This window comes from Bombus impatiens, unplaced genomic scaffold, assembly GCF_000188095.3.
Source record: "Bombus impatiens unplaced genomic scaffold, BIMP_2.2 scf_0091, whole genome shotgun sequence".
Taxonomy (NCBI): domain Eukaryota; kingdom Metazoa; phylum Arthropoda; class Insecta; order Hymenoptera; family Apidae; genus Bombus; species Bombus impatiens.
Genome location: NT_176510.1, coordinates 1,412,900 through 1,425,397, shown reverse-complemented (window position 1 = coordinate 1,425,397; position 12,498 = coordinate 1,412,900). Strand labels below are relative to the sequence as shown.

General features: G+C 35.5%; 3 protein-coding genes across 4 annotated transcripts in view; 2 read left to right on the top strand and 1 right to left on the bottom strand.

Annotated features, from left to right (window-relative positions):
• Window positions 1–1,376: 1,376 nt before the first annotated feature.
• On the top strand, window positions 1,377–3,009 carry LOC100742412. The gene is made up of 3 exons (XM_003485944.4): window positions 1,377–1,561; window positions 1,817–1,978; window positions 2,063–3,009. Exons 1-3 carry the CDS (start codon window positions 1,495–1,497, stop codon window positions 2,293–2,295), a joined length of 462 nt encoding a protein of 153 aa, XP_003485992.1. The 5' UTR covers window positions 1,377–1,494; the 3' UTR covers window positions 2,296–3,009.
• Window positions 3,010–3,016: 7 nt separating this feature from the next.
• LOC100749986 lies at window positions 3,017–7,715 on the bottom strand. Its single transcript, XM_012394562.3, has 5 exons — window positions 7,283–7,715; window positions 6,340–6,683; window positions 5,219–5,773; window positions 4,237–4,573; window positions 3,017–4,145 (listed from the first exon to the last, which is right to left on the bottom strand). Exons 2-5 carry the CDS (start codon window positions 6,544–6,546, stop codon window positions 4,021–4,023), a joined length of 1,224 nt encoding a protein of 407 aa, XP_012249985.1. The 5' UTR covers window positions 6,547–6,683; window positions 7,283–7,715; the 3' UTR covers window positions 3,017–4,020.
• A 2,167-nt stretch (window positions 7,716–9,882) lies between these two features.
• LOC100747040 (bifunctional heparan sulfate N-deacetylase/N-sulfotransferase) overlaps window positions 9,883–12,498 on the top strand; it is a 369,108-nt gene continuing 366,492 nt past the window's right edge. For both annotated transcript variants that reach the window (XM_024372706.2, XM_033318398.1), the window contains exon 1: window positions 9,883–10,114. The gene's annotated coding sequence lies outside the window, so the exon portion shown is untranslated. The remainder of the gene's footprint in view (window positions 10,115–12,498) is intronic.

Genomic DNA, 12,498 nt, shown 5'->3' with positions numbered 1-12,498 from the left:
CGTGTTGAAACATCGACTCGTAAGGACTGATGGATTCGAAAGGATTGATGGACTCGAAATTATATCATATGTTTTAAGTTTTCAACATTTTACTGGTCGTTGGTATCGTTTAATTGAAACAGCACCATCCACGGTGGAAGAGTCTGTTGCTTTCAGAGTTAATTCCCACGCGAACAACCGCGAGACGAGACAGGCTCGCGTCCTGATCGTAGACCCGTGTCCTTTTAAAGTTAAAGAGACGGTGAATGCCGCAGGAACCTAAGGGACATCGGTATATAAATCAACGTCTGTGTCGGTGCGAGCAAAAGAAAGAGAGAAAGAGGTAGACAACGAAGAGACGCGAGCCGCACACAGGAGAGTCGAGGCTCTCTCGGCTACTTATGCTAATGCCAGCAAATCAATTTATTTATATTTATTTATAGCATTCAAATGTTTCCTCGGGACCGAGCTGTATCTTGTTCCGTTCGCGGACCACCCGCAAAAGAGAATCAATTCTGTTACGGGCCACAGATAACTGTAGGGTTCCTCTATGAAGCAAGCTAGAAATCGACACCATGTCGTCGAGATTTTGGGTATTTTTCAAGCCCAACTTGACCCGGAAGTGTGACGGTATGATTACATATTAAATCGAAATTTTTAAAAATAATAAGACTTCGAAAATTTGAAAGTTTAAATATTTGGAAATTTCAAGAATTCGAATATTGATATTTGAAAATTCAGAAATTTGAGGATTGAAAAATCTGAAACATTGTAACCTCAGAAAATTAAAAATTGAAAATTGGCATGGATTTTTTATCATGTCTATATATCGCGCGTATCTGAGATAAGAATAATCCTCAATGTTTGTTAAATATCAGAGGTTCATGTTCGGATAAATAGTGCATTACGAGGCTTTCAATTAACTGGTATGTTAATTGTTGTTTCGTGGTGCATTCTTTCGTGAGTAGACTTGTGACTATTAAATTAAGACTGTATTTCTTCGAATGCCTCATATATCGGGCGCGGTCTCGACTCGGAACCTGGTCACGTGATCCGAAAGAAGACGAATTTGTTCGAACTGATCAGGTGCGTACAGACTACTGTAATTCCATTAATAACTTTCTTTATTTTTTGTAAATATATTAATGAATTACTCGTTATACCCATAAAAATTTGTATGTGACTAACATTTTGATATATTCTTCTGTTATACATAAAATTATACTAGACTCTTCGGTATGTAAGTTTGATTTAAAACAAAATTTATTCAATTGAAAATAAATTTGAGATTTATTCCTTTTCACTTACAATCGAAGTATATAACATTTTTGATGATTCATTTGTAACTTGTAACAGTAGAATATTTTCGAGTATCAGCACCAGCCCTGTTACGATATTAGTTCATTAGTGGCGTTGTCGTTGTCATATGTAGGCGTGTTCAGTTGGAGTTACTAATTGTTACGACTTGACGTGAGTTTCAAAGTTCTCGTAAAGTGATCTTCAATATCTAAGAAAATGGCAAACAAAACAAGTTTTCATATTTTATTAATAGTATTATTCGTTTTCTGTTGTATTCAGCAAGGTAAATATTGCTCTGTACAATGTATCGTTTAGTTTTCCTCCTTAACCTCAATATATTTGTAAGAGATAAATTATGAAAAACAGAAGCTTTATGCAATTTTTTTGTATTATTAAATTACCAGTTGTACAAAATATTCATCACTCTAATATATTACGTATATGCGTATAAATAAATAATATTTTATTACATTAAAACAATTTTGACAATTTCACTTTATAAACAGACGATAATAATTGCTACTGTATATTTTTACAGGATTATCTATCAAATGCTGGGTTTGCAGATCCGATTCTGATCCAAAATGTGCAGATCCATTTGATAATACCACTGTACCCATAACTGACTGTAAACAAGAACCTGACTTAGAGCATTTGCCAGGTGTAAGGCCTACCATGTGTCGTAAAATTCGTCAAAAAGGTGTGTTAATAACTCCAAATTTTTTCGTAGCAAAATAACCTTTTGCAGGAATTGTTATAAGTTAGATTTTATTTTTATTCTTAGTCAACGGTGTATGGAGATATTTTCGTAGTTGTGCGTATATGGGAGAACCAGGAATTGAGGGGGATGAAAGATTTTGCCTTATGAGGACAGGGACGTATAATATATTTATGGAATATTGTACTTGCAATAGCAAAGATGGCTGCAATGCAGCCTCGTACAATCACAAAAGCATATTTACTTCAATTATAGCTTTAGCAATTTCGTTAAGATATATACTTGTTTATACTTTATAGTGTTGGCCATGTCGACAGAGCTAACTAGACAATATATATTTGAACATATTTTTTTTACAACATAAAGATTCTCTTGTACTTACTAATGCAACATTCTTTTCAACAATCATATGATCTGAACTTCAGGGAAGTAGAATATTCCAGTTACAAATTAGATCATACTCATTCAAAAACCATTTTGTACCATTGAACAATTCTTTTTTATAAGTGTTTTAAAGTGCCTCTCTGTGCCTTACTACCTACCAAGATGATAATGAACAAGGTATTTTTAAGACAGTTTTTTAGTAATATAGAATATTGCAAAGATACATTTTTATCTTTTCTCAGAGTATTGCAATTTTTTAGAGAAATATATTTTTATTAATATAGTATAATTTTTAATCCAAGCACATATATGCTTGTATCATACTTACTGTTTAATTTAGACTTGGTTAGTACAAAAGATTGAACATTATACCAAACAAATGTATTGAATAGTGTTAATATTTAGCACAATATAAATAAGACTGTAAATTCTGTCTATTAGAAACTTATAAATTTAGTATTAGTATGATACGATTGGGCCTTTTTGTATTTTTGTATGCATTTTCTAGAAGTGGTTAACGTTGCCACAGAAATAAAGCTATGATTGCTTGCATAATATATCATTCCCTTATATATGTTTTGTACATGTGTATGATGAAAAAGAGAATGAATAAAGCGATATGGAAAACATTCCGTGTAAAAAAATAAAAATCATCCTTTATGTATAACAACAGGTGTATTACATATAAAATATATCTCTGTCATACAGATGCGTGCGTTAATGATATTGTACATATAAATCTTTTGGTGTGACTGTTTAGACCTTAACGATATTCCTCGAAATACAATTAATTTCCGTAATAAAATACATATGCAATTAATTGCAGCGATATAAATAATTCTTTAAACAAAATACAATTATTTAAGATATAATACGTTAATGCCTACTTTCGAACAAAATTACATTTGAAACAATGAGCGAAATATTTATCACTACCATTTCTACTAAACAAATTGAAAATCGTCATAATGTAAAATATCCTACATATGTCAAAAAAAAAAAAAAAAGAAAAAGATATTTTTCCATTGATTTTCTGATTCATCTTAAAAGTACCTCAGAAAAGTGCTAATACAAAATAAAAAGTGGATCCGCTAGATTTAAATAGAGTAAAAACGCATTGTTATGTCCATATTATACATCTTACTGAGCAGCTGCTAATTATCTGCTTACAATTTCCTCTGGCACAAAATTTAATGTATATCTTCATTTCTCCCTTTCACAATTAGGATTCGATGAATTTCGTATTCGTTTCTATTCAACGGTGGTAACCACTTATTTATTGGACGGTTCTATTATTCCGATCCTTGGCAGAAACTTTCACAAATCTGTCTTGGAATCGAGGACGGTTGTATAAAACAATCGATATGTACAATCAAATCGATAAAATACTTTTGTGCAAGTTGTCTTACAAAGAATCAAAAAAAATAAGGAAAGCGGAATAAAAGTAAATTTCACGAAAGAAATAATTTACAATACGAATGCCTTTCATATTCACAGATGTTTGCCTAACATAAGTATTCTTTGGAACGACACTATCGACCGTGCGCTTAAATATTCATAACATTCGCGCGAATCGAAAGTAGGTTTATACTCGAAGGAAAACTGAATAGACGTCGAAGTTTATTGATCTATTCACGTTCTCACTCGAATGCCTGCCATTTCGTTATCTGTTGTCCCGATTTCGCTAGAGCCTGTTTCCACTGTTCACCATAGGTTCCACCAACATCTGGTCCTATTACAAAATGACCAACAGTCGTTTTCTTTCCTGAAATAACATCAAATGTTCATAACTAAGAAATGACCAAACAATTGATAAAACTTTTTCAATGAAATTTCGTTAGAGCAATGTGGCTTACCTAATTTATTTTTCGAGACGAATTTAACAACAAAGCTAACATCCTTCAGTGCTCCCTGATACGGATTATCCGCGATCACTCTTGCTGAGTCTGGCGCGAATTTCATAGACACGCAAGGTGCGAAACGATCGCTTTTCCAGAAATGAGTCACTCTACCGTTGTCTACAACAGACATCTTGATATACATCTGTCCTTTCAAGGCTTCGTGCTCGTGCATTGTCTGTAACGAACATCTCAGACGATGCAGAGACAGTGTCAGTTTTTCGCTACCCTCTTCGTTCTTGTCCGTTTTTTCTTGGCACAGTGACAACTCCACTTGGCCTTTCTTATTTTCCTTCTATAACAATGATAATGGAAAACTATTTAGTATAAACATGTCCTTACTCCAAAATTTAGGCACAATATCTATTTAACTCTTTTACGCCCGATATTATGTATATGCAACATTGTACTCTTATATGTTATTAATTAACTAAAAGATAAATATCGATAAATGTATGTTTTCAGTAAAACTAGCCCCAAATTTCAATACATTGTGTCTTGTATTAAATGATCTGAGGAAAATATATTTTTTTATTAGTGACTGATGAAAAATAATTTTTTCACAGCAGGAGAATTCAGTCTTGAAAGGATTAATGAAAAAGAAAAAAGAAAACATGGTATAATATAAATAGTATAACGTGGTATAGTAATACAGGGTGGTTGGTAACTGGTGGTACAAGCGGAAAAGAAGTCGAAAATATAGAATAAAAATTTTTTTTTTAATTTTTCCATCGAGACAACGATCTACAGTGAGATCCGTTATAACGTACCGCACGCGTACCGAGCGAAAATTCAAAGTCGATTTTCTCGAAAACAAAACCTCAAACGAAAAATTTTTATTCTATATTTTCGACCTCTTTTTTCGCATAGAATCACCCCCTTTCCGCTTGTACCACCAGTTACCAACCACCCTGTATAATATATATATTTGAAAATGTACCCTGTCTTCAGCTCCAGAAATGCCACTAGCAATTGGTCGCAATGGCTTCCACATATCTCCAGTAGACACATCACTTGGGTGTTTTGCTTTGTGTGGCTTTGTGGTGAAATTTTTCGGGTCCAGGGAAATCGTCGTGGCGCCTACAGTACGTCTCTTATCAAATAGTTTCCTTTCCGTTGTTGTAGTGTCCGCAGATTTATCCGATCCCTTATTAAACAACTGACTGAGTAATTTATTCTTCGTTGGCTCCTGATTCTCCGAAGATGCGCCCTGACCATCTTTTTTCTTATTCCCCTTTTTTGGAGATTCTTTAGTGGAAGACGAAGTCTTCTCTTCCTTCTTCTCAGTCGCTATCAATGGTTTGTCCTCGAGAACCGCGTACAAAGTCGCCACGATGAATCTGGATCCACTGATTTCTTCTTCTACCACTTTTGTTTTACCAAATTTCTGTTTCGTCTCTTTGCGTAGAGGAAACGTGAATTCCTCGTTCCATTGCGGCCACGACTCGTTCTTCGACGTTGTCTCGAACTTCTCCTTTCCCGGTATTAGCTTCACCTGGAATAGAAGCGACTTACTTTCCTTCCTGTCTGAGTTCTTGCTTTAGATATTAGACAGTTCATAGTGGAGTGAATGTTAGCTATAACTGTAGTTACTTCGATCAAGAACATTTTCGTTGAATTTGTGTGAAATATTCGAAACTTATCAGGGTAATGAAGTCACGAATGGGTCACGTGGAATTGTCATTCTACGCCGTTCCCGTAGTTATTACTCACGAATTTTACATAATTACACAGCCTAGCAACATGAAAATTCCTTTCAAGTTACGATCAACATCATTCTCCTTTCAGCATACAAAGGAAACAAGACGACGGCAAGTGCATCGAGCCAGAGTCTCCCCCGACCATTATAATTTATTTTATTTCAAACGTATCGTACGGAGATAAGGGGACGTTGTACGATTCCCACACGACGTTATTGTCTTCTAAGATTCGTGAGTCAATGACGGTTTTGATGTAGGCGCGCAAGTTTTGTGCGATTATTTCATCGAGTTACGTAACTATAGATAATGATGCCAAAGATCACAGTCTGCCCACCTAGATATCTAGTCCATCGTTATATACCTTGACTACGTAGCTGTTGACGCGTGTGAAGCCAAAATTCTGTGGCAAGTGACGAGCTCCCAGTACCGTCACATGCAGCGCTTTCTCGTTGATCGAATGAACGATCCTAATGCCCACTTCCGGTTCCAGATTCACCGTGCGATCTAACGGCGTGGACACGGTCTTCAGCCCCGTGTCTATAAAACTCTTGATCTTTGCCAAAGCCATTATGGACGTTCACTGCTGGATGTTCTCGATAAATATGTGCCTTCTTATCGATCTCGAGCGATTAATAATAACTCATGGTTGGAGCAATGACAATTCATGAGATCATCAATAATTCAATATCCCTTAACAGGTCGTTACTGCAAACAGAGAAAGCAAAATCTCGTCAAAATTACAAAAATAATAACATGGAAGGCAATATCTGGATACTCCAAAACCTCTACTAAATTGCTTGCTTTCGTTATCTATCATATGCTTTAATCGATAAACAGTCGTGTTTTTTCCGCTTGAAGCCGACTTGCCACGAAAGCCATTGACAATAATCAAACGCCGGTGTTTACCGCGCTTTGGTGCAACGCTCTTCGCGGTTCTAGACGAGCGATAAGACCCCAGCGGAAACAGTTGAGCTGCGATCAACGTCGATGAGTAACGGTAAATTTCAAAGTGACTCGCTGATCGTTCGAATAAGACTACGAAGTTACTCTGTCTCCTTGACAATCTTAAACTTCGAGCAAATTCGATCATAAAAACAGGTGATTATATCTATCAGCTGTTCCATCGAACGTGCTGCATCCTCATAAATATAGAATTTCAAGTTATAATAAGATCACGAAAGGAATTTATTCGAAGAACTGCATCTAGCGATCGAACTTTCTCCAACCGAGGAAAATTGTCCCGGTCACCGGGCGTTGTCACCTGTTCTTCGGGAGAAAAGTCCGCTTAGAAACAGCGTACGTACCATAGTCACGATGATTTCGACCGGCTGTGAAGCGTGGCTTGGAACTGGCTTAAAGAAATTGGCCGGTTTCTTGATGAAGCACGTTGCCAAGGGACGTTCACTAAGCGCGTTTACGACGATTATCCAGGACGAAACGTCAGATCACCGTTTCCATGACCACAAAGGCGAATATAAACACGTAGCAGGATAAAGGTTGCGTGTCTTTCACTGGCCATGCACTACATCGCCACGCGGCTCGATCTCTTCAGCTCTGTTACGCATCGTGTGGCTGATTTGAGATAAGACTATGTACGTCACTGAGAATCACTAGAGTTTTTGTCTAATACGTAGACACACGCGTGCTAGGAATTAAAAGCAATTACACGTTGAATCGTTACCTAGAGCTTCGAACGACGCGCTACCATGGTATGCGACCGGCGCTCTCGCGTGGGTTCCCTTTATAAGGGGGCAAACCGATTGCAAGCCAGGGACGGACTATTTTGAAGGTACTATTTTTCGGGCATCTGTATTATCATGTAGAATTTTGATTCGTTAGAAGGATTTTAGCAATTTTGAGGGAAATTGTGGAAAATTTTGTTTGTTATAGATATGAACAACAAATTACAAATATCATAGATATTATAAATGAAATAGATATTATGCGTTATAAATATAAGTATGAAATTAAACACGAAGGAGCTACTAGTTGATGACATTGATATGAAAAGTATATTCTGGCATTTACATTGTTATCTATTAATGCGTGTTATTATTTATAATAAGGCACATCAGTGTGATCGACAGGAATGATATAATCTACATCGAGATTATTCTTTAATAAATATTATTACGTTCAACGTTTCACGATTTGTAATTCAGCATATGTTTCTACAAATATTCGTATAATATTTATTACATGTGATATGTAACGTGTAATACAAGTTGAGATGGCAGATGAAAAGTAGATTTGTTAATTGGCTGCAAATATTCGTCATAAGTGTTTCATTTTTAAGCAGCAATGTATTTCATTCGTTAGGATAGGGCATGTGAAGTTATTTTCACGCTCCTGTCGCAAAAACTGGCCAGTCGTACTAAAGTAGAGTCACTACTCGTACACTTCATCGTATAATCTTTATAGACTTTACTGGGTTTCTGACGCCTGTTGCGCACACAAGGTCGCGCATTGATGTGCGTGTGAATGTTTGTAACAGTATGGTTACACGTACGTGTACACGGAGGTGTATGCGTGAGTAAATACGACGTAGTGAATGAGAGTGTATAAATACAGTGCCGTAGAAACGACAAACGTAGCCCTTCGTCTCGTAGTATACAAGACAATTTCAAGTGTATTATGATAATAAATTACATAATCAAATTAGATTAGGAAAATCCATGAGAGATGTAGATATGTATTAAAAATATTTATATTATGACTTTAGTTATGTCACTGTTTAATCAGTTTTTTTATCTTTTAATTAATGATTAACCGGTAGATTTCGAGTAATTAGTAATTAGAAAGCTTTAAATCCTACTTTTATTATTAAAGGAAGTAACGAGGAAGATTGCGAGTAATAAAAGAAAGGGATATCAAATTGACGCGTAGTAGATCTAATTGTAATGTGTAACAATATCAGAGACAAACAACAGAATTCCATATGCATTCCATAATGTAGCACAGTGTATTGTGTCGCATAAAAAACTAATCGCGAAGATGATCGCGGCATCATGAATAGACGTATAAAATGCAATATATATATATTTATTTATTTATTTGTTTATCTTTTTTCATTTAATTTACTTAGTTATTATTGAATTTTTGAAACAGTATATTTCTTTTAGTTTCATCCCTTGTGATAGCTTTGTGAATCCAGATAACTGTTTATGTATATTTTCTAAACTTTTTATTTCTATTACATGAGATTTGTTTTTCATTAAAATTGTGACATTATTCGTTTGTATTCCATTGACAATTTGTTTGTAACTATTTAAATTATTACTTGTTAAGTATAATCGTCTTTAAGAAAAATGATTTACATCTTTAGAGGTTTTGATACGTGCCAGTGTGTCTATCAATATGCACTTAGAATGTTACTCTACGAATAATAAACTACATTGATCACACGTGATAACATGCAAGGATACGTTTAATAGACATATTGACCTTCGTTGCTCAGCATCTTTTGCTGTCATGCTTAGAATTATTGGGGAAGAGCATTTGTTCTTAAAACGAAACGATACTGCTTCAAAAACTACAACAAAGTAACCAGTGAATTATTAAGGAATCATATCCTACAATCTAAACTTTTTAATTTCATTTTTCCAATCCTGTTAAATTAATCTTAAAGTAATTATTAATTTAATCCTTTTGAATAAAATAAATTTCCTGCGTATCTATTTGAAATTTAAAACCAAAAATTCGGTACATTGTTGAAATATATAATTTTAGCGATCAATGAAATATATTCTAGGTTTCAACATTGTCTTCAAAGGATTTCCGGTTCGACTTTAAGTCGAACGCTTCCTACATCCGTCGCTAGATGGCTCAACTTATCCTCCAAACCCTTACTTGCCCCTACCAACCCCAATAACGACCCTCCCTCCTGTGAACAGCTGTTCTTCACCGCCATGGCGCACGCGACTTCGTGGCATCAAAAACGCTCTCAACGTTTTCGACTTTACCGGTTCGAAACGATGTTTACGTGTCCCGCGTTATTGCATTTCGCGTCACATTTTCGGTCATAGAACAATTCTCGTATAGAATGAGTGCGGGAAAAAAGTGTTCGTGTGTTGTGTCAAAGTGAGAACTTTAGGTTTTTTCATTCGCGAGGTCCACCGGTTTGTCACATCTGAGAGGTAAGTGACGCATTACCATTTGATATTGTTTCTATTTACATATAAATATAAATGTTATACATATAAGACGAATATTTCACATAATATGATACATATAATATGTGAATATGGAACATAACATGTATGTATGGCGCCCATAAACATATCCTTTGATGAGAGTGGTGCAATTAGAGTTCAAATATAAAGACTATTTGCGACCAATTCGATAAAACAATCGAGTGATTTTTGACTTTGAAGCATTGGCAATATAGTTTGATATATAATACTATCGTGGCAACGAGTGTCACTTTGTAATTCCAAACTTGGTTGTTGATTTTGACATATGTCTATTGATATTGTTGGAGAATATATCTTTCCAAGACCATTCATTGCGACGTGACAGTAACAAAGATAGATCGATTTATGTAGTATGAAATAATCAGAATTCTTTTGGGGTTTTCTTATATCTGTACAATAATTTTATTAGAGTAATTATTTTGTAAGAAAACTAATCCTAACCAAGGCGTCTTGTAGGAACCATTATATTAGTAGGAATTGCTCATCCTGTCGTCAGGTGGCAGCACATGACTATATATTTGAATTGAAACGCGGTTCTTAGAAGTTGTCATGCTAGTACATAATTAATAATTCAAATCTATCTTGTCTGAAGTTAATGCGTATTTCTTTATTTTCATATCGAATCTTCAACTATCACTGTTTGCCTCCTATACAAATATAATAATTCAATTCCAATTATCATAAATAATTTAATATAACGAATCAGATATATCTGCCAAACATATCAATTTATCAGTATATTAATATTATTTACATAAGAACAGATTACATCAGGAATTATTCAACAATAGGAAGAAGAAACGAAGACCGGGACAAGACTGAAATTGTGGCGCATAATAATAATTTAAAACTGCGTTACAACGTCTATCCGTTTTTCTTTTATTTTATCTGCAGGATGAAAGAGAGGACGTTGAAGGAGAAAAACTTTTCATTCCTTTATATAATTCACGTTTCTCGTTTCCGCGTGCATGCACCTCCATCTTCTTCCATCACTTCGTTTCTCACTCTTTAAGCCAACCTCGGCTTATTTATTCGTTCGTCTATTTATTTCTTCTTCTAATAGCCCGAAGAACTTTAATCACAACCACATTGCTCTAGTTGTTCGCGCGTTCTCTCCGTTTCACCCTTTGTAATTTAATGAACTTAACGCCCCATTTTCCAGCTTCGCGAACCACCGTTTGTCTCGACGATGAATTTCATCCCCTCGTCTTACCTTTTCTCTTTTCGCGTCCCCCTTATAACGGACTCTTTTGTGTCGCGCAATTTAAAAGTTTTAGCCTCGGTGGTGGAAGATGTGCGAATCGAACCTGAAGCAGAGATCCGCAACTACCAGGCAATTTTATGCAACCGTTCTTTTCATTCCACGATGGATAGTCCTGAAATATAATTTATTTATCTGGATATAGTAACAATAGGGTGATATGATCGACAAGATGCCATTGATCGTTATTTATGGAGCTGTTACTTAAGCTTTGGTTAGGTTAACCAAGTTATGTATTTTCAATTTTACTAATTTGAAACTACTTTATTAATATACTTAAAATGAAATATTCTTTTAATTTTCAAGCGAAGTTGAGAAGTTTCCAATTATTCCTTAACATGAAAGGGGCAGCTGCTGAACAATATTGTTTCTAATTACATGTATTAACATTGATTCCTTAAACAAAATTATTCTTTTTCAACGTTATTTAAATTAGTATAGTGATCTCTTTCTAGAGATAACATAATCTCTCTTTAGAGACTACATCTGTTTCTAAAAATTATGTACGTTGGTAGAGTGTCGTTTAATTTTCATCGTAGCTTACCCGAACAAACTGGTTCGGCTGAAATCTCGACGAACAATAATCGTAACTCGCAATATTTGCATCGGCAATTGAATATTCCGTGGAACGAGTTTCATTCGGTGGAAACCACTGCTACATTACTGCTGTTAGTAGTAACTAACTCGTTCGAAATATTCTAGGATACTTGACCAAAATTATACGAAAATATATGCGGCTGCCGAAACTAGCAGCGCGTCATTACCTGCATTTATCGCGCGTCGTTATATCACGTATCGTGAAAGCTTGTTCAACCATTCCTTTGAGCCATGGTTCGGCCCTTCAAGTACATTAACCGTCCGGTGAAAAATGATTTCGTTACACGAGACGTATTATTCAGCTACGCGGGCGTAACGTTATTAGCACTCCGTCGGTTGCCAGCTCTCCCGGCAAGTTAACGAATTTCGACGGGGAACTTCCGCGGCCGGAACTTCGAAACGCGTTCGTAAATGTAATTCGCGGCTGGAAATTAAAAAACGCCCTGGTTATTCCGATTCACTGGTCCGT

Excerpts from the sequence above, each read along its gene's own strand:
- LOC100742412 (XM_003485944.4), top strand. The coding sequence starts at position 1,495 with ATGGCAAACAAAACAAGTTTTCATATTTTATTAATAGTATTATTCGTT. Across the intron at positions 1,562-1,816 it reads TTTCTGTTGTATTCAGCAAG|GATTATCTATCAAATGCTGG; the intron begins GTAAATATTGCT and ends ATATTTTTACAG. Across the intron at positions 1,979-2,062 it reads TCGTAAAATTCGTCAAAAAG|TCAACGGTGTATGGAGATAT; the intron begins GTGTGTTAATAA and ends TTTTATTCTTAG.
- LOC100749986 (XM_012394562.3), bottom strand. The coding sequence starts at position 6,546 with ATGGCTTTGGCAAAGATCAAGAGTTTTATAGACACGGGGCTGAAGACC. Across the intron at positions 5,774-6,339 it reads TCAACAGCTACGTAGTCAAG|GTGAAGCTAATACCGGGAAA; the intron begins GTATATAACGAT and ends CTTCTATTCCAG. Across the intron at positions 4,146-4,236 it reads CGTCTCGAAAAATAAATTAG|GAAAGAAAACGACTGTTGGT; the intron begins GTAAGCCACATT and ends ATGTTATTTCAG.